The 21,371-nt window shown below is 53.2% G+C and overlaps 1 protein-coding gene across 5 annotated transcripts in view; it reads left to right on the top strand.

Annotated features, from left to right (window-relative positions):
* The window catches only part of Grip2 (glutamate receptor interacting protein 2), a 44,415-nt gene that overhangs the window by 7,377 nt on the left and 15,667 nt on the right, over positions 1–21,371 (top strand). For 4 of the 5 annotated variants that reach the window (XM_021190769.1, XM_029535375.1, XM_029535374.1 and 1 more), the window contains exons 2-13: positions 12,403–12,483; positions 12,704–12,839; positions 13,517–13,662; positions 14,306–14,392; positions 15,081–15,156; positions 15,893–16,038; positions 16,728–16,875; positions 16,960–17,129; positions 17,769–17,891; positions 18,205–18,348; positions 20,151–20,337; positions 20,689–20,834. In XM_021190769.1, the coding sequence (XP_021046428.1) occupies positions 12,403–12,483; positions 12,704–12,839; positions 13,517–13,662; positions 14,306–14,392; positions 15,081–15,156; positions 15,893–16,038; positions 16,728–16,875; positions 16,960–17,129; positions 17,769–17,891; positions 18,205–18,348; positions 20,151–20,337; positions 20,689–20,834 (1,590 nt within the window). Of the gene's footprint in view, positions 1–4,507; positions 4,557–12,402; positions 12,484–12,703; positions 12,840–13,516; positions 13,663–14,305; positions 14,393–15,080; positions 15,157–15,892; positions 16,039–16,727; positions 16,876–16,959; positions 17,130–17,768; positions 17,892–18,204; positions 18,349–20,150; positions 20,338–20,688; positions 20,835–21,371 lie in introns of those variants that run through there. The other variant, XM_021190770.2, reaches the window with a different exon arrangement.

Below are 21,371 nucleotides of genomic sequence, written 5' to 3'. Positions count from 1 at the left end.
CTCTCTGGTTTATTTAGTTGGGGAGCTCTGGAAGGGTGAGGTCTGTCTGCTTCCCTCACTGCAGAAACAGCAGATCTGTCCAGCTTAGTTTATGGTAGTACTGAATGCTTAGTAAATGTCCTCTGAATTAAGTACTAGGTGCTTAGTGAATGTTATGAGTGAGGTACTAGGTGCTTAGTAGATGTTATGAGTGAGGTACTAGGTGCTTAGTGAAAGTCCTAAGCGGAAGAGTAAACCACAGTGAGGTAGGACTGTGGCTGTTCAAACCCATACCAACCATCTTCATATGTCCCACATCCTGAACATCTTAACCAAACCTCACAGAAGCAGACACCTCATCCTCCATGTTTTAGAGGAGTCTGAGGTTTAGAGAAGCACTCTGCTTGGCTGTACCCTGATGTCTTCTCCCTCCAGGAGGAAGGTAATTACTGACATGAAGGGAGGCATGGAACCCATAGGAGGGGGGAAACCTATGGAAGCTGCCTCTCCCACAGCCAGGCTCCAGCTTATGACACCCAGACCCTCCCTGGTCACCAGAGACTCCTTAGGTACAGCAGGGGTGCCACTCTCTGAAGAATGTCTTCCAAGAGGACCACAGGGATTGGGAGGATGTGTGTATATATCTTGAATAGGTGTGACACAACCCAATAGACCAGAGGAATCTGGTCTCAGTTCTCTTTCCCTGTGGCAGGTGGCCTTCACTTTCCCCAGAGCCCCCACCTTCTGGAAGTGGTTATCAAGAGTGATGCACAGACCCCAGGCCAGGGTCTGCTGCCTCTGCTTGCAGAGGGAGGAGGAGAAGGCCACTAAAGCCCACAGCCATAAAAGGTTTATCTCACAGCTCTCTATTGCCATCTCTGCCTTCCTCCCCGCCAGACTTAATTTCCGCTTGTCACTTGAGGGGCCTGGCGGGTTTGGGGACACAGCTTGCTCCTGTCACAGTGGACTCAGCCCTGGATTGTGGGAGGAAGGGCATAATAGCTCGGTCCTGGAGGGGCCTCTAAGGACTCTTTTGATCTCAGGTTCCCACCATAGAGTGGGTGGTGGGCTGGTTACTGTAGTCACAGCTCCTGGGTCTCTGTGACAGGAGGAGGACCCTGGGAGTCCATCAGCATGAGGACACCAGGGAGCACCCCACCTCCAGGGTCAGGGTGCCCAGGAGAAGGAAGGAGGAGTCTGGGGGTGGGGAGCCAGCCACAGCAGGACTGTCAAAGTCTGGAAAACTCTTCCAAGGCCCCACCCTCCCCCTTGGAGTGTAACACCTGGGGGCACTCACAGTTTGTGTGTAACAAAGCTCGACCATCCTGAGGCAGAGCAGCCAGTCCACATCACAGTCTTGGTGTGAGGCACTTGGCAGGTGGGTGGTGGATGGATGCCTTCTCTGGCCATTAGTACAAGTGTCTCTGTTGTCAGCAATGGCAGGAAATCCTTGAACCAAAGGCTTGTGCAAGGGAAGGAGTCTGGTTTGGCCTCACTGTGCTAGACACTCGAGTCCAAGATAGGCAGCCGATAGGGTAGGGGTTAATGGTACAGCCTCAAGACTGAGGAAGGCATAATCCAGTCCCCAGGCTTCTGTCTCAGGACCCACACACTGCTGGCTACTGAGGTCATGCCCCCTGAGTCTCTGGGGACCCTGAGAACACCAGGGAACATCCCATCTGCAGGGCCAGGAGGCCTGTGAGGAGCCCTGCTCCAGTCTCACGCCTGGTGGTATTCCAAGAGTTTGAGATGAGCGCTTTGTGGTACCTTTCTACACCCTGGGAAGCTGAGGCCCGGAGAGGCTCGGATGAGCAAACCATCCTCTGGCATACAGCTTCCAGGCGTAGAGATGCCGAGTCTCTGACTGGTGTGCCTGCCGGCTCGGTGGTCCAGCCGCCCCCACCCGAGGCTACCCTCACTTGCTCCAGTGTGTCAGAGCCCAGATAAGTCAGATGCTATCTTTGGGAACTGCAGGAAGCCTGGCTTCCAGCCACGGTGTACACCCTACAATCTGCCTCCCATTCTTCCGCCTCCCTGAGGCTGGCAGCACTGGGCTAGAGGGGTGGTCGCTGGAGCAATTTCCAGGAGCAGCTTGGCCTGGACGTGGCTCCCAGGTAGAACTCCTCAGCCACATTCCAAGATGCCTGAGGGCCTGGCAAAGACCCCTCACGCTCTTTCCCTACAACCATCTGTGGCTCCCCATTGCCTGCAGAACGCAAGCAAACTCAGACCTCAGAAGCATTTGTTAACAGATAGGTTTGGCCTGGGAGGCCACACGTGTAGCAAGTCTCCAGTGGTGGTATGAACCAGAACACTCAGACCCTGGAGGAATGAGACCTCACAGACCTCATCTGGCTCCACCTACAGGTTCTCTCTCATCTCTCAGGAGGACTTTGCCCAGTTTCACATGGTAGCCGCTTTCTTGTTTCTACTTATCCTTCAAAATTGTGCTCAAAAGCCTCCTCCTAGTTTCTCCACATAGCTACACACTCACCTCTGCACCCCCAGACTTCTTTACTAGCCCTTGAAATCCTGATGGTCGGAGACTTCAGACTCCCCCCCACACCAGATCAGCTGGGTGACCTTGGGAGAGTTGCTTAGCCTTTCTATGTCAGAGTTCACATTTGGACCTCACTTTGTTCCAAGGTTGACCAACAGTTATTTCCTCACATACACATGGATAAAATTAAATAAAAATGTGTGGTAGGTGGTGCACGCCTTTAATCCCAGCACTCGGGAGGCAGAGGCAGGCGGATTTCTGAGTTCGAGGCCAGCCTGGTCTACAAAGTGAGTTCCAGGACAGTCAGGGCTATACAGAAAAACCCTGTCTCGAAAAACCAAAACAAAACAAAAACAAAAACAAACAACAACAACAAACAAACAAAACAAAAGAAAGCAAAACGTGTGGTAGGGTGGCTGGGCCAGGGCAGAGGCAGAGCTTGTTTTCTTTCCTATCTGGTTTTGTCTCCAACGCCCTAGTGCCCAGCACAACAGGTTCTCAAAGTAATGCTGTGCAGCCAGCTCTCCTCCTAATCCATGGAATGACCTTTCCAAGGGCTTCTCAGCCACAAAAGTAAATTCCAAAGGAACGGTGAAGAGCCGGAGAGCTCCAGCCAAGCTTCCCGCTGCCAATCAGAATGGCTCTTGAGATGCATCTGTCAAGAGAACAAATGTTTTCTTAAAGAGCAGACGTCACTCCAGAGACCTGTGTATCCTTTGCCACTGCCCACAGATGGGGGAGGCTCTGCTAGAAGACCTCTGGTGACTTCTTTCCCAGTGGTGTGGAGTTGGGGTTGCTCAGGTAGCCCTCTGTGCCCTGGTCCATGTCATAGCCAGGCCTTCCAGGCACAGGGACTTATGGAGCCTGTGTCCTCTCTCCGTTTGGTGTGACTCTTTCAGATGAGATTCAGCCTCACTACCTCTCCCATGGCTGTACAGTGCTCCTAGATCTTTGGCCTGGACCACAATGGAGCTTGCCTAGTGCCTAGACCCTACCCCCCAGCATATCCTCCACTCCTCCCTACTCAAGGTTACCTGATGAGGAAGGCCTCTTAGGGAGTGAAAGCAGGGCAGGGACTTGAGGCAGACAAGAACATGGATTCATCTGAAGCCAGTCCAGGGTAGTCTATGAGCGTAATCTGACTTCCACAATGACTGGGCTGCCGAGAACTCCCTGCGAGCAAGGACCCTGTATCTAAATCTCTGCTGCATTCATCTGGAAGGGTCCTGGGGCTACATTAGGATCTGCCTGGTTGGCCCTGAGCCCTGAGTGAAGGAGGTCTATCAGTGCGCAGGATTGAGGTCCATCTGGGGCAAGCAAGGGACAGCTTGTCAGCTGTGACTGTAGCCCATGACCAGCTGCCCCTGCCCATCAAGCTTAGATGTGGAAGATTCTTGGCCTGACATATTCATTCCCCATGTAACACTCTATATGGTAGGCTGTTAGCTTCATGGTCCTAAGTCTCAGCTTCCAGAGAAAAAAGTGAGGCGGTGAGAAGGGGGAGGGGAGGGATCAATGCCAGGGTTCTTGGGGGGGACTGTGAGCATCTGCAGAGGTGCCTCGAGGGCAATCACATGGCCAGAGAGGCCGCTGCACTTTGGGACTTATGACTGGAATCCTATGCCAGTCCTGCTGAAATCGGCTCCTTACAAGAGTGAAGTTTGGGAAGGTCTGTCCTCCTTTCCAGATGTGGAAACTGAGGTCCAGAAAAACAAGTCATTTGCCAAAGTCCTGGAGCACTTTAGGATCAAAGTCATGTGTCCAGGAGACTGGGGAGGGCCCTAGGATTCTCTTCTAAGATTCTATGGTCCTCTTCTAAAAGTCTAGTGCTGCCGTATGCCCCTGGCTGAAGGGGCCTCAGATACTCATCTTGGAGACACAGTGAAGAAAGCTTTGGCCCCTTTAAGGAGTGAGCAGGCTGCAGTGGGTGGACTATGCCCCACCAGTGGGAGGGAGCTCCTGAGCCCCTCCCCGGAGAGGGTGAGGGAGGAACCTAGCGTGTGTCTGGGAGCTGTGGGCAGTGCAGAGACAGCAGACATGCTGTGTGGGCTCAGCCGGGACAGCCCTGCCGAGGCAGGTACGTGGAACATGCAGGCACCATACCAGCTGCAGAGAGGGGCCTGCACACTAGGAATGGGGCTGCCACTCTGGAAGTCTGGTGGGAAAGAGGACATGGGATCTCTAACCAGGCAGGTGCCAAGGGCTGTGGTTCTGCTCTGGAGCTGTCCTGTTACTGGAAAGCTGCCTCCCAGGACTGACCCTGGGCATAGGCTACAGGGAGTTCAGTCAGAGACCCAGGGAGGCTGCCCTTCCTGCCTCCGTGAGGGGAGTAGAGTAGGGTTGTTGGGAGCATGGGGCTGCCCATTGGGAGTGAGCCTTCCCTGAGAGCAGGCTGGATGAAGGTTTCTGAGAGACCGGGGCTCTGGAACTCAGTAGAGGGGCGGGGCCCAGCTGCCACATTCCTAGGTGGCTGTGGTAGTATCTGGGACTGGGGAGGGACTATGGGGCAAGTATATTGTCTGTCCCTGTCTGTCTGTCTGTCTGTCTGTCTGTTTCCCTAACTTCAGCTTGCTGGGACAGCCTGACCTCCCCCAACAGTGTAGGTCACTCAGCTCTCTGTGCCTTTAAGGGTTTCCACCTTTTAATGTTCTCAATACCTTCCAAGGTCTACATACCTCTCTATAGCTTCCAGAGTAGGGACCATGCACCCCAGGTCTCCTTCAGGGACACACATGTCACATACAGTTTGACTTGGGGAGGTTGGAACTTCTGTGATTTTCTTACCCCCAGGCCTGCTGGGCCCTCGCCCCATTCTCTTCCTGGCTTTGGGGCTTCTGCCCACAGTAGAGCCTGTGTCCTGGTGTTCTGGCCTGCCTCAACCCCTGGGTTCCCGGGAGGGCGTGGCTAAACCTGAAGTCTGATCACAGCTCCTGAGCCCAGCCTCTGCTGAGTCCTCTGGTTTCTATTCTGATGCTTCCCAGAGTTCCTTCTCCACTCCAGCCCCTGAGAATGTCCTCCCTGGGTTGTAGGATCACACCTACATCAGCGTTCCTTGACTTCAATCCCGAGGCTCCTTTTTTAAAAAGTAAAGTCCCGAAATGGAGCTTCGGGAACAACGGAGTCTAGGCGTGCTGTATTCCTCATTCCCTTCCCATTCTCCATCCTGTTCCTTCTTCTCCTTGTTCTCCAAGCTTTGTGTCAGAGAGTCTGTCTCCAGTAGTTCCCTCAAAAGACTAAGGGTTCAGCATGGATTCCATGCCCTTTGCTTAAACCAACCATGGGGCCTCTCACTAGCCTCTCCTAAAGCAGGGAGAGAGAACCAACAGGCGGTCACTGCATAGGTGACCACACTGCAGGGGTGGGGTGGGGACTGAGGCCTGTGGAGCAAGCAGGCAGTCTGGCTCTCTCTGGCCTGGATGGACTCTACCCAGGTGGCTCTTTCCTCAGATCCCCTCCTGGGCCTGGCCAGGCTCTCTCCTGGGAGCCTCTAGGGTATTTGTGGGATGGAAGGTAACAGGTACAGTAGACCTGACTCCAAAGAAAGTGCCTGAGAGTGTCCCTCACTCCTGCACGCGCGCGCGCGCACACACACACACACACACACACACACACACTGCCCTCAAACTGCTGCCCAAAGGACGGGCATGTCCTCCGACTCCTGACCACAAAGATGTCTTTGTCATCAGGAGCGTCCAGGATTTCGTGAATACCAGCCACCTAGTATTCCAGACTCAGGACAACTGAGGCAGAGTGTATGCACAGTGAGAGGGTCCCTGTTGACACTCTCCTCTTCAGGGGCTTCATCGGAGCCATTTCTAGGCCTGGGCTGTGGCCATAGGGGAACCTTTAGAGGTCATCCACTTGGGGATAAGCCAGTCGCCTGGAGCCAGGGAGGGGTGGGCTCCACCCAGGCTCAACCCCTTCCTGTTCCTGGCCTCTGGCCACTCATTATGCTTCTTTGATGGCCATTCTCCTTTTCTACAGATGGGGATGGAGTTCAAAAGCTAGGTGCCTATAGAATGCTGGAGAGCCCTGTTCCCTCCACTCTTACGTAGAGTGAAGTCTTTCTGATAATGTTGAATGCAAAGGAACAAATGGGAAGAGACTTCAAGACTTCGGGAAGTGTTGGGGTGAGTCTGTGCAACAGACTCGTGGGCATGGCCTCCCTGACTAGGGGACATTTCATCAGGTTACTGCCAAGAGGTGAGAGAAGGGATTTGTGGGTATCTGGGAGGCCTTCCAGGCAGAGGAAGGAGTGACGCTAATCACGGCTCTAAGGAGTCTTACCCTACCTAGGTTGTGGTTCCTTCATCCTCGCTTGGGCCCTTTTGTGCTCTTGTTAGGTGTAGGGAACAGAGCTAGGCATGAAGGATGTGTCCCTCATGGGTCAGGGTCACCTAGTTCCATGACGACCTGCAGGGTGCCAGGTGTCACCCCATCACAGAGACCCCTATGAGACTGCTTCCCTTCCTTCTCAGTAAACAGCGGCTTGTGTGGATGCTTGCAGCAGACTGGCGGAGCACAAGCCCAGCAGGGTTGCGGATTCTCATTCTCTCTAGCCACCTTGACATTGCACGGTGAGGCTTTCTGTTTGATGTGTGAGTGCTCTGCTCATACCATTGAAAATGTGCTGCGGCTCTCTTGTCTATCATCCCATGCCTCTGCCCATGGAAAGCTGGCTTCCTGGAGGCCTTTTGGCTATGGAGACCAAAGCCCACATCCATAGGTCGGTCCTGTGCTGACCCAGCCCTGCAGAGAACAGGGTTGTCACTGTGGAAGAACGTCTCTGAACAGACAGGCCCAGGGATTGAGGTGTCATGCCCAGAGGGAGGGGTCATAGAGGGCTGGCCTAGATGCCCTGGGAACCAGGTTCTTGGGCTTGAAAGCATCCAGGACTGAGTGTCCTTATTGTGGTTCCCTTAACTTCCGTGTGCCTTGGTTTCTCCATCTATCCCATGATGGTGACAGTAGCGCTTCTGACTCAGGCTTGTTGTGAAGACAGTGTGGTAATGACTTTGAAGTTCTTAGAACCAGGCCTGGGGCAAAGCCCATTCCATCTTTCACCATGAGGCAATACTTAAACCCCTCTCTGTGCCTCCGTTTCTCCAGCTGTATATATCAGCATGTCAAGCTGACCCGACTCCAAAGTTCATCCTTTCCTCTGCATAGCAACAGTGCCTTCTGTAGGCTGGTGGATCAAATCAAGGTTGGGCAGGGATATAATGCTAAGCAGCGGCCGCTCTCCAGGAATTGTCAGTGAATCTGGCCTGGGAGTGGGGACCTTAATCCAGCTGTCATGGGAACACAGGGGTCCCACTAAGGAAGGCTTCATCTCCAGCTTGTCCAAGTGCCTCCGATGCAGATGACAGGCCTGAGCTGAGTTTGCAGCACCCCTCGGGCCTGTGCCCTTTCCTGGCACTCTATTTAGGCGGCACCCTGGCAAAGCAGATTGGCAGGGGACACACTTCCTTTCCCTTTTGTGAGCTCAGTAGCTCCCTGGGGCTGCAGAGGAAGAAGATGTAGGGTGGATCAGCAAGATTTGCCTGAGAAGAAAAAGCAGAAGGACCCCCCCCTCACACCTCTGCCCGCCTGGTTGTGGCAGCCAGGACCAGGTGTCCAGGCCTGTGCCCTGGCTCCCCATGGGCCCTGGAAGTGAATTTCCCTCGGAAGCAATTTCTACAGCACCGACCGACTGAAGTAGTGCTCATAATTGGCCATTGCTGGAAGGAGACTAGAAAAATGTAGATAAAAATATCCCTGTTTTTTATGCACATTTCCAGCTGAAATTGGTGGGAAAGATTTTTTTTTTTTTGAAAAGCCTTCATCTCTAAGCATGTAATTACCAGGTCCGAGAATATTCCCCACCTCTAAAATAAAAAAATAAAATAAAAATAAAAATAAAAAAACCAAGAGGACAGGAGAATGTGAGCGTGTTCCCTGAGGGGGCTCTGGGGGCCAAAGCACGTGGAGGCATCTATAATAGAGTGGTCCCCTAATTGCTCACTGCTCTCAGTGAGGGAGGCACCCCCACTTTATAGGTAGAGATTAGAAGCTCGGGGCATGCAGCCAGTTGACAACTCTGATCATGCTTTGATTCTTGGTTTGAATGTGTCTCAGTCTCTCCCATCACAAGGTTGTTCTTGGAGGCGGGGCTGGTGTCCCTCCCTGAAAAAGCATCAGTTCATATCACCCATTCACTGTGGGTTACTCTGAATATGATTTGGGGGAAGGGCTGTTAGATAGAAAAGCCTCCAATCCAGTAGCTCTCCTAGCCAGTACGACCTCCTGACCTCCTGACCTCCAACAGAGGCCTCTGGGATCCACTTGAAATGTCAAACCTTATTCAGGTCTCTGCTTACTGCTAGCTGTCTCTCTCTCTCTCTCTCTCTCTCTCTCTCTCTCTCTCTCTCTCTCTNTGTGTGTGTGTGTGTGTGTGTGTGTGTGTGTGTGTGTGTGTGTGTGTATGTATGTATGCCTGTGCACAGGCCTGGCTTTTTGTGTGGGTTCTGGGGGGATCTGAACTCAGGTCCTCCTGCTTGTGTGGCAAGCACGTTATCCACTGAGCCATTTCCCCAGTCCCTGATTATGGATGCTGTACACAATGCCATTACCTTAGCTTGCAACCTCATCTCAACCTGGAACTACACAGCTGGCAGCCAGATAAATTTGGTTCTGGATAAACTTGGTCCTCAGCTTCCTTCAAACACAGGCTCCCATACCCTTCCCCACAGACACATAAACCTTGAAGCTCATCTCCCATCCCCCTGGGACAGCCCAAGAAGGAGGGAGCCTAGGTGACAGCATCTGATTTGCCTGGGATGAGACACATTTCAATTTCACAATTGTCCTGGTGAAACACTCGAGACGTCTGCCCACATCGCTGGTGGAAGGAAGCCGTTCTAATTTTATTAGCTTAGAAGCGTCTTGTTGGAGGTAATGAAGGACGTACGAGGGAGCAGTAACGGCAGGCATTATACTAAATGGTGTGTTGCCTGAATCGGTGACGGCTGTGAGCATGGGTCTGGGAAGGAGCGTGAACACAGAGCTGCTGGGGACCCCACTCCAGGAGCACTAAAATGCTATTCACCGTAGCTGCTGTTTGGCTACTTACCAGCTATTTTTTTTTTTTTTTTTTTTTTTGTTCTATTTCATTATAATTTTTTTTTTTTTTTTTTTTGGCAAGCAGAGGGGGCCTGGCCACTTTGCAGAGTTAATGGAGAACCCAGACAGTTTCTCATGGGTTAGACTAAAGAGAACGAAGGTTTCCAAGGGTCTCAGTTGAGCTGTGGCCCTGACCCTAGCCAAGCCTTGCCTCTAGCTAGGCTGAGCACAGCCCTGTTCATAGAACAGTGGTCCTCAGTGGAGGCTGATGTGGCACCCCCATGGAACACTTGACAATTCCTGGAATCATCTCTGGCTGCTCCAGGGTCAGTTAATGCCTGGAAATGGAGACCAGTGTGCTGTGAACCTTCATGCAATACAGAGCCCTCCCCCCCACCCCCGAAAAACCGTTAGAGCTGGGGTTGATAAACTCACTGAGCCCTGACAGTAGTCCAAGTCCTGTCTTGAACCAGGCTGATCCTTTGTATAGAAAGACCTAGCTGGGATGAGGCATGTGGCCTTTGTCACCTGCAGAGGGACCATGGCTTCTGTCTGACCCTAGCCCAGAGGCTTGAGGGAGAAGAAGATGCCACCCCACGCCTGTTGAATGACAGGCACAGTCCACTTAGAAGGGTGGACCTTTCTGCTCTGAGCTGGTCTTCCTTAAGGGGATGATGGAGGCATGTGCAGTATCAACTCCCGAGGGCTGGGGGAGGGGTAGGAAGCTGCAGGTGCCCCTGGTACCTGGGGAGGAGGCTCCCTCCTCAGACAGCACAGGGAGCCTGTCGGCTTAATGACTGTCATCCCGGGGCTGAGGACAGTGAGACTGGGAGGAGCCTGGCACACAGCCTGGTCAAGAGGTACGGGGCTGTGGGTCTGGGATGGACGCACAGAGTCTGCCTTGGAACTGCCAGTCTGAGCCTCAGCTTCTTTATCTGTCAAATGGACGTGAAGGACTCCCCCACCCCCACCCAAGTTCACTGTGAGCATCTAATGAGGCTACAGCCTCGAAAACAGTAAAGCCCAGAGAAGGAATGGCATAAAGCAAGGGACCTGCAGGGAGGGAGGGGCAGTGGCTTCCCCACAGAGCAGGTGACGTGAACACCCTGGCAACTTCAGGCCGTTCAGAAACACAGGTGTGGGTGGACCTGGGAATGGATAGAGGAGGCCATCAGACAGCAGACAGGGAAAGGCACAGCTCGCCCAGGCCAGTACAGACCACTGAGCCGTTCGACCTTCTAGATTAAGCAGGTTCTGCTGGGCTGGGATTATCCCCAGGTGTTGAAGGGGAACTGCTTCCTTGGCCTGCAAATAGCAAAAGCCACAGAGCTCAGATCAGGTTTTTAAGCAGTGTCAGTTTTGCATGTCACCTGTGTGTGTTCCAGGAACCGTCAGTTTTCTGTACTGCTTGTCCTGCTTCTGTGGGTCAATCAACCACACATCAAAAATATCAGGAAAAGAGTTTGTCTGTATAAGCATACTCGAGTCTTCTTTTGGTCGTCATCTTACTTAGCGTGTAACTCAGTCATCTGGCTCTAGCTGGAAGGTTGTAGCTATGTTAATAACATACACAGTTATTTTATGGATGTGAGTGGAGAATCTGCAAACCTGGGGTCCTTTAGGGGTCCCAGTGAATACCGAGGGACAGCTAAGGTACCTCATCTCTAGAGGTTTTGAAAATGCCCAGCACAATGTCTGTGTTTGTCAGAGCTGCTTTCCTGTGTTGCTTAGGGATTCATGGAAGGGGGTGGGGCGAGGGGAGCCTGGGCATATTCAGTATAGGAACAATTGTTTTCCAAACTTTTATTTTTAATGGTTGAATCTGCAGGTGTGGAAAGAGAGGGCCGACTGTATTCTCTTTATAGTTAAAATATCTGGGGGTCATCTCTTTGGTTTTTGGTTTTTTTGTTTAGTTGGTTTGGGTATTATTATTATTATTATTATTATTATTGTCTCATAGGATAGGCTGGCCTTGAAGTCACTGGAGGGTTGAGGATGACCTTGAGATCCTAACCTTTTTCTGCCCCTGGAGTGCTGGGGTTACAACCTGTGCCACCACACTGTGCTCTAATAACTCTTTTAAAAAAAATCCCTCAAAGCCAAATGTCTGTGCAGATGAGACACGTCCCAGGAAGGCAAGAAGACAGGGAATGAGAGAGGGGTGGTGAGGATCTGAGAAGAGAGTGGCAGGTCCCGGTCCATCTGCTAAGATTCTTGAGAGGGAGAGGCTGGGAAATACTACTCCACAATGCAATGGAAGAGATTTTCCACCTAGTAAAGCTAAGGTTCGCCGGCTTACACATAAGCAGAATTTATAATGTGTAAAGCATTAACACAGACACACACACACACACACATGCATGCACTCATGTGTGCGCGCACATGGATACACTACTGGCCAGGTCTGGTCATGAAAACCATGGTAAGTGCTGGCCTTTCCAAGTATGCATCTAGATCCTGAGACAGGGGCTAACAGGCCTGGGTTTCTAAGCTAGATCATAAACCCCTCAGCTGTGTGACCCTGAACTCAGTTCTCCCTCTCTGAGCCTCAGCTTCCTTTCTGGATAGTTTGGGTAATATTACCCATGATCACAATGACATGGGCATGGCAGACATCCAACCTTAAATTGGCTGAGAAGATGCCCACATGGGGATCCTTATCCATGCCTTCTTCAGCCCTAGGAGAGCCCTGGGACACCGTGGCAGAGAGCTGGGTATAACTGTTACACATAGCATGAGGTAGAAATGTTCCCCCAGAGGAACAAAGATGAAAGTGGGACCTGGTCTGGTTTCTGATTCCAGTTTCTACCTTTCTCCCACAGATGATGGGCCTTACTCAAAAGGGGGAAAGGACACAGCGGGGGCCGACGGGGCTCTGGTGTGCCGCCGCCAGAGCATTCCAGGTATGGTGGATCGTGCTTGGCCTTGATCTCTGCCCTGAGAGTTCTGATGACTCGTGACATATCGGCACTGCCGTGGACTGTGTCCTCAGTGTGGCCACTCCTGGTGGAGGGTGATGCCACCCAGCATAAAGTGGCGGAGTGCCGACCTTCCTGCCCTAGCCTCCCCGGGCTTGGCCTCAGAATGGACGCTTACCTGCTCATCCTGTCTGTCTGCCCACAGAGGAGTTCCGGGGCATCACCATGGTGGAGCTGATCAAACGTGAGGGCAGCACTCTGGGCCTGACCATCTCCGGTGGGACTGACAAGGACGGGAAGCCCAGAGTCTCCAACTTGAGGCCTGGGGGCCTGGCAGCCAGGTAAGACGTGTGGGGTAGTAGATGGGCATTGGAGGGGACAGATAAGTGTGGGGAGCTTGATGTCCGCCACAGGGCATCCTCTAACAGATGCTGATTCAAGGCCCAGCCTCTTTTCCTTCTCCTCCCCTGTGGCCACAGCACCCCACCCAGGCAAGGCCACGTACCCTTCCATGTCATTCCCTCTGTCCCCAGGGCATCCTCCTGGCAGACTCTCTATTCATCCCTCCACATGCAACACAGAAGCCACTGCTTCCAGGAAGCCCTCCAGGGCTTTCCAACTAAGGTAGTGGTCTGTACACACTGTCCTGGATGCTCCCCCTAGACAACAAGGGCTGGAAGTTGGTCTAAGTGTCCAGATGAATTGATCAGAAGGGCTTCAGAGGGAAGAACCCAAGAGAAGAGCAATGAGCAGGCCACCACTGGGTTTGTGCAGGATAGTCAGTGATGTCACCATGATGCTGTCACCAGGCCAGCACAGTGGGACAGGCTGGAGAGTTCTGGATGTCATACTCAGGCTTGGTTGGACAGGTGCCATCTTATCCCTTGCTGTGTGGCCTTGCACAAGGGAAGGACCGCTCTGAGTCTCAGCTCTCAGAGTGTCCTGGGAGAGGGTAGTGTGAATGTTGGTACCAGAGGCCAGCGCTGACCCAACTTGGGCTCTGGGTCTCTTGCTTTAGGAGTGATCTACTGAATGTGGGCGACTACATCCGCTCAGTGAACGGGATCCATCTGACCCGCCTCCGACATGACGAGATCATCACACTGCTGAAGAATGTGGGCGAGCGCGTGGTGCTGGAGGTGGAGTATGAGCTGCCCCCGCCCGGTGGGTGCCCTTGGACGGGGAACTCTGACCACTGCCTCAGGCGTGGGGGGACAGAGATGCCTCCCTGCCCGGGGCCTGGGCTGGGGTTGGGGAATCACCTAGACAGGGTGGGTGATATCTGGAGGCTGGCCACATATGGTAGAGCATGGTAGACATAGTATGTTGTCAACAGGTAGTGGTGGGACCCTGTTTATAACCTGTCATCTTGCGTAGCTGGATAGAAAAGGGTATAGAGACACAGGCTGAGTAACTTGTTTCCTTACCCATTGCTCCCAACCCCACTGCCCTGCACTGAGCACAGCGGCCTAGGATTTCTCCCAGTTCTGAATTTTCAAAGTCGGTCTAAAGACTTAATTGGAGTGGCTGGAAGCAAGCCTGGTCTAGCCCTGAGTCTCTCTATCCCGTGCTCTGCTGTGGCCCTCGTGAGCCTATCAGGCCCTCTCCCCTGTCTGTGGTGGTCTAGGTTGGGTAGAGATGAGGACCTTCCAGTGCCCCCGCCTCCTCTGCCTATAAAGTAGAGAGAGGTCAGCCGTCGCCGTGACTCTGACTGGTCACTTGGTTCTCCTGGAGTGAGCCTTGGGCACATCTACCAGCAGCACAGAGATGTGGCAGAGACTCAAAGGAGGCCTCGATTTCCCTACAGCTCCCGAAAACAACCCGAGGATCATTTCCAAGACGGTGGACGTCTCCCTCTACAAGGAAGGCAACAGCTTTGGCTTTGTCCTCAGAGGTCAGTGTGACAGCTTTCCTTGGACTTGAGGTGACCAGAATGAGGTCCCTGAGGATCCATGTGTGTTCTGCGTCACATTGGTGAACGTGACCTACATTTTGATTAGGGCTTTCTCAGTTTCTTTATTCATCTTCCTGTCTCTCTGTGTGCTCATACATGCGCATGCATGCATATTGCGACATGGTGTGTGTGTGTGTGTGTGTGTGTGTGTGTGTGTGTGTGTGTCAAAGGACAATGGGTAGGAGTCGGTTCTCTCATTTCACTGGGTGGGTTCTGTGTAACGAACTCAGGCCATGAGGCTGGGCAGCAAGCCTGCTGAACTGTATCTCACCAGCCCTTGCTTAGCCCTTTAAAGAACACAGCACCACTTAGTCAAATATCACATGGACAGTTGTGAGGAGCAACAAGGCACGCATGGCTGATGAGGGAACACACAGAGATGATGGAAAGCTACCGCAGATGCATGACAAAGTTTGAGTTACCTAGTCACCAGGGCAAAAAGGAAAAGAAGATGAGAGCTCAGGAGGAGAGGCTGGCTGTGTGATGTGACCAAGAGAGGATTCGCATTGTGTTTTCTGTCCCTCGTCCCACCTGTGGGGAAGGAGGCTGCCTGGGCTAGTGTTAAGGCCTTGGCTTGCCAGGAGAACCATGGATAAGTGACCTCTGCTCCCTGTTGAATTCTATCCAGGAGGTGCCCATGAGGACCTGCACAAATCCCGCCCATTGGTCCTGACTTACGTGAGACCTGGTGGTCCAGCGGACAGGTGAGTCTGCCTGAGACAGAAGCATCTTTGTCCCTGGCCACTTGACAAGTAACCTCAGAGAATGGATGGAAGTGGCTAGGAGAGGCCTCAGCTTGACTCTTCCCAGCATCTTCCTGACTTAGCCTGGAGCAAAGCACTCTGGGCTCTGTGACTGACCATCTCTGGCTGTCCCAGCTGGGCCAGGAGGACAGGGTGTGGGAGAGGAATATGTCCAGGCCCTGCTTCTGTCTCCTGACCCCTCACCCTTGTTCTTTGAGCAGGAGACTCACTCCTAACCATTTTAAGAGAAGCCTGGACCAGGCTTGTTGTAGATCTAAATTTGGTCTTGGTCTGGGGCCCTGCATGAGTCGCTATTCATAGAACCTCCTGGAATAGCTTCGGCACCTGTCAGGGGTGACATTCCAGGGCAGGGGTTGGACCCAAACTGGAGCACTGCTGAGTTCTTTCCCAAGCTCATCTGTCACTAGGCCAGAGTCACTGTTGGAAAATTGGAGTGGGGACAATGGGAGGGATTCTACAAAGAGCAGACCGCCCCTTCTCTGATGCTGTGTGTCCCCAGCCAGGCCGACACCTTATCTGGGCTGTGATGTGAGTGGCCTTGAAGAACACACCCAGCTCAGATATGCTGTGGGTAGAGGGCATCAGAGCTGGCCCGAGACCTTTTACTTGCACTCTGTTCACCCCTGACTCATTCTGTGTGTCTCATCCCTGATTGGGGCTTTCATCTTGCTTACAGGGAGGGTTCCTTAAAGGTGGGCGACAGGCTGCTCAGCATAGATGGGATCCCACTGCATGGGGCCAGCCATGCTACCGCAATAGCCACCCTGCAACAGTGTAGCCATGAGGCCCTTTTCCAAGTGGAGTATGACGTGGCCACCCCAGGTACGTTCAGGTCTGAGGGTAAGGACTGGGGCAAGAAGAGGTCCCAGATCCTCAGTACTATAAAGACTGTGTGGTCTTGGGCCAGTGCTTTAGCCTCTCTGGGCCTCTTGACAGTATCAGGCATCTCCTGATATCACTGGGGGCCAGGCAGGGACAATACAGGTGAAGTGTCTAGTTGTAGAGGGGGAATGTCAATTAGCACACTCCTGTACACACACACACACACACACACACACACACACACACACGCACACACACGGGTATGGGTTCTACCTAGAGTATGAAGTGGAGTGGCAAAGCTTTAGCCAGGATGATCTGTAAGTGCAAATGCCCTGGGGCAGGAGATTTTGGCTCAAGAGTGAGGGGCAGCCTGACTGCTGCAGGTGGCTGAGTAGGACGGGGCCAGGACAGAAGGGGTGAAGGTAGAAGCCAGGGGCTGAGGAAGTGACTAACTGCCTCAGGGAGAGCTGATGTGAAACCAGGGTGCTTGGGGTGAAGGTAAGGGATGTTTCTGCAGTACAATGGAGGCCTGGCCTGACTTGCTGATGGCTGTATAGACCTCCTACCCTCCATGCTGCCATCCCCTTCCTCAGCAGTAAGGGCTAAAGGACAGCAGAGTTAGGCCAGGCAGGACAGCAAGCACCTTTACTTTCCACGAATCTTTATATTTTCCCTCCCCATCATTCCAGACACCGTGGCCAATGCTTCAGGCCCTTTGGTGGTAGAAATAGCCAAGACCCCAGGATCTGCCCTGGGGATCTCTCTCACCACTGGCTCCCACCGGAACAAGCCAGCTATCACTATCGACCGTATCAAGCCAGCTAGCGTGGTGGACAGGTGAGGCGAAGCAGGGCTATGCAGGGCAGAGGCAACCTGTGGCTCTGTCCTCTGGACCAGCCTCTCTGTGCCCCTGTCCCCCAGGAGTGGTGCGCTGCATGCTGGAGACCACATCCTCGCCATCGATGGCACCAGCACAGAACACTGCTCACTGGTGGAGGCCACTAAGCTCCTGGCCAGTGTGACTGAGAAAGTTCGACTGGAGATCTTGCCTGCGCCCCAGAGTTGTCGGCCCCTGAAGCCCCCAGAGGCAGGTAGGCACCTCGGCAAGTCTCACGACCCAAACCTGGGATGGAACGGGCTCCAGGACAAAGCCTTAAGCAGGCACACTTGGCAGGTAAACTGAGACTGCAGAGGCTGTGGGAGCCAGATGCTGGGATTTGTTCATTTAGTCTCTGCTAAGGGCCTGGCCCTGCTGGCAGCCTTTGGGATTCTTTCTCAACCTCCCTACAACCCGAGGAGGCAGCCACTCTCCAGGGCCCATTTAACAGAACCAACAATAGAGCCCAGAGCCAGGAATGGGGGCAGCCAATCACTAGGGCCCCATGTGGTTCCATGCTGCCACAGAAGTTTAGGGGCCTCGTGGGCACCATCTACCTGCCTGCTGTGCTCCTGAAGTTTTTACAGGGGGCTTTTGTGGGTAGCACTCAGCCGGGAACCTCTGGAGTCCGGAGCCAGCCCTGAGGGGATTGGCCTTCCTGGCTGTCAGGGCAGCTGGGACCTGGTCACAGGGCTTGGCACAGGGTGGGTAGCAGTGCCCATGAGCAGAGTGTTCTGTGCCTTGCTGGCTTGGACAGTGCAAGGATCTTGGGTCTCACCATTGGCTTGTGAGGACTATAGCCGCCCGGACAGCCCCAGACACCCAGGCCACTTTCTTCTTCTTGCTGCCACAGTGAGAATACAGAGGAGCGAGCAGCTGCACCGCTGGGACCCCTGTGCCCCTTCTTGTCACAGCCCAAGGCCAAGCCACTGCAGGGCACCCACCTGGGCAGCTGGAGGCCAGGACCAGAGCCGATGTAATGTATCTGCTGCTGCAGCAATGCTGCCGTCCTTAAACCCCTTCCTGGTGGGCGGTGTCGGTACACGGGGTGGAAACCAACACAGGAGCAAGAGGGGATACCCTGCATCACTTAGCCCATCCCTAGAGATCTGTGGAAATCTTGGTCAGTGAGGCTCAGGGGGTGGGGGTGGAGGCAGTAAGGGACTTAGGTGAAGGGGAGACGGCATGCCTGTCTGTGTCCCTGTGAATATGTGGTTCTCCTCCCCAACCCCTATGCAAGTGATTAGGGCCCTGCTGGGGCTCATGGGGCTGTGCTCTGGTCTCCCCAGCCGTGTCCTCGACTCCCTTCTCCTCACCAACTATGAACCCCGCCTTTCCCTGTGCCAACGCCAGCACCCTGCCCAGAGGACCCATGAGCCCCAGGACAACAGCAGGGAGGAGAAGACAGCGAAGGAAAGAACACAGGAGCTCTTGTAAGCAGGAGACCATCTCCGTGGGGCATCAGCGAGGCAGAGGATGGGGCTGGGGGTGAGGCTTGGGTAGTGTGGCCACCTGGATACGGTGCACCCTGGGGAGTCCCAGCTGTTACAGAAAGGAGCCTCTGAAGCCAGTGTGTTCAGTGTCTGATGCCTGTCACTAAGGACCACATAAGATCATTTCTGTGATGTGTCCAGGGAAACCCACAGGGACAGAAATAGGTTGAGGACAGATTGCCTGGGGCAAAATGCAGGCTCTGGGGCAATGGGTGAGGAGACAGCGATCCCTTTATTCTTTTTTTGGTTGTGAGACAAAGTCTCGTTATGTGGCCCAGTCTGGCCTAGAATTCAGTCTTTCTGCCTCAGTCTCCCGGCTATGAGGATGGCAATGCTTTAAAGCCATCAAACTACACACTAAGCAGGTGACCACTATTGTTGGGGACCTTCCTATCAAATCAAGCTGCTCCCAGGACCCTCGGTGGTTAAGAGCATTTGCTGCCCTTGCAAAGAATCCAAATTCAATTCCTAACACCCATGACAGGCAGAACACAACACCCTGCAACTGCATTTCCAGGGGGAGCTGACACCCTCTTCTGGCCTCTGCAGATACCTGCACTCACATACATACTCCCCCCCCCCCACACACACACAGAGACATATACACAGGCACATAATTAAACACAATAAAATAAATCTTAAAAAGAATAAAGCTATTACCAAAGCAAAGAGACATGTAGAGTATAGAGCACAGAATACAGCGCTGTGCAATCCAGTTTTGCTCTCCAGTTACCCACATTCAACCGCAATGTGAAAATATTAAGTAGACAAATCCTAGCATATGGAAGTAGACCGCATGCTTTAAATTGCACAGTGTCCTGAGTAGTGTGGGAAAGGCTTACATCTGCCCCATTTGGTCCATCCTGGGATGTGAGCAGCGTGCTTGCCCAGTGTATCCATCCTGTACACAGTGCTCAACTGTTAGTCATTCTCCATCATCTCTCTCTTGGTCAGACTGGCTAGACTCTGCTGCCCAGGTGACCTAGATTTCACTGAACAATGTCCGGAGCAATGGTCATGGGGCTGGAGATGTTGCTCAGACAGGAGATTGCTCCTCCAGCGTATATGAAATCCCGAGTTTTACCCTTAGCACCAAATAAATGAGCAAAGTGATACCTGCCTGCAATGCGGCATCCAATGACCCTGTAATAGGGAGGATGGAAGGTCAGAAGTTCAAGGTCATGCTCAGCTGCACAGAAAGATCAAGGCCAGTCTAGGCTGTATGAGAACCTGTTTCAAAACTAAACAAAGGTGCTACAATAGTGATTCTGGTGATTTTATGAGGACACACCGGTATAATAGTTACATTTCACCATCAAGCTACAGTTAATGTCTCTCTTCCCAAGGGTTGTCTGTAGATGAAACCTCATCATAGGGCTGTATGACTAGGGTATCTGTAGGCTTTGGTACGATCTGTGGTTTCAGGCATTTCTTGGGGTCTGGAAATGCACGCCCTATGGATGGAGGCGGGGGGTCTGTAATATAATAAATAACACAGGCACCTAGAATCTCTTGTCTTACAAAATAACAGTCCCCAATGCTGTCTCTCTTAGCCACTGCTTGTGCAGGGTAGATGCCATAATGGCCCTGTACAGACAAAGAAACTCAGGCCCATCCTAGGTGGTCCTGGGACTCCTGCTCACCTGCCCCTCTGTCCCCCAGACCTCATGAGGACTCTCAGTGGGCACCCCTGGAAAGCCTCACCAAGGTTCATCTGAGCATGAAACCCTCCTGTCCCACAGTGTCACTGGCCTCCAGCACGGTAGGGCCCGGCGGGCAGATTGTTCATACAGAGACCACGGAAGTTGTGCTCTGTGGAGACCCCCTCAGTGGCTTCGGCCTCCAGCTGCAGGGAGGCATCTTTGCTACCGAGACCCTGTCCTCTCCACCTTTGGTACGATTTATTGAACCTGACAGCCCCGCTGAGAGGTGAGCCTACTGCTTCTGCGGGCCTACAATCTTTGGAGCTCTAGTCCGGTGGGAACACTGAACCACAACTACGGGTCCCAGCTTCATAAATATACCTTACTTAATCAGCATATTAGCCCCATCATCAGCCCCAGAATTACACAGTCTGAAAACCCTGTCTGCCTGTACTCAGGACTGTGTGTCTTGTCCTCACAATGGTACCATCCCCAGTGATTAGAGAGAAACTGAGAGCCAGCCAGGTCAAACCCTTAGCTGGGGGCAGGGCTGAATTCAGAGACCAGGAGCTGAAAGTGGGCCCCACCTGAGGTTCTAGTCACCGGCTTCTTTTCTCCACTGGGCTCTGGGGGTTAGGTGTGGTCTGCTGCAGGTGGGGGACCGCGTCTTAGCCATCAATGGCATTGCCACTGAGGACGGGACCATGGAGGAAGCCAACCAGCTGTTGCGGGATGCTGCGCTGGCCCGCAAAGTTGTTTTGGAGATCGAGTTTGATGTGGCAGGTGAGTGGGCCACCCAAGCTGCACACACTCTGGGACCCTGCCCCTCCCTGCTTGGTGCTCCCTGAGACCATGCACATGCCTAAGCCCTGCGTGGGGATGAGGGAGTACCACACAGGAATCAGGAATCGGGAGGACTTAAAGCGGATTGCATGCAGCAGGGACTCCAGGCAGCTGAAGTCAGGGCTCCCATAAAAGAATGTCTGGATAGGAAACAGCCTCCCTCTGCCCTCTGTTTGCCCATCTGTCAAACAGTAGAAAACAGAGGTGTGATATGAATTAGAGACAAGTTGTGAAAATGCCTGGATCCAAGTGGGTCACATTTTGCTACAGGCCCCCCCGACACTGGCCAGCAGGCTCCAGCTCTGGTCTCCACCCTGTCTCTGTTCCGAAGACAGCACTCGGCTGTTTAGAGCCAATTGGTCAGCCTTCTGGGCCTCAGCCTTCCTCCTCCATGGGGTGGAAGCAGCTGGGTGGGGTGGTTTGGATCATTACTTTCTGAGATTCCCTCCCTCCCAACCCAAGAGAAGCCGCGGCGGG

Source organism: Mus pahari, chromosome 2 (assembly GCF_900095145.1).
Source record: "Mus pahari chromosome 2, PAHARI_EIJ_v1.1, whole genome shotgun sequence".
Classification (NCBI taxonomy): Eukaryota; Metazoa; Chordata; class Mammalia; order Rodentia; family Muridae; genus Mus; species Mus pahari.
This window is presented reverse-complemented; position numbering and strand designations above follow the sequence as displayed.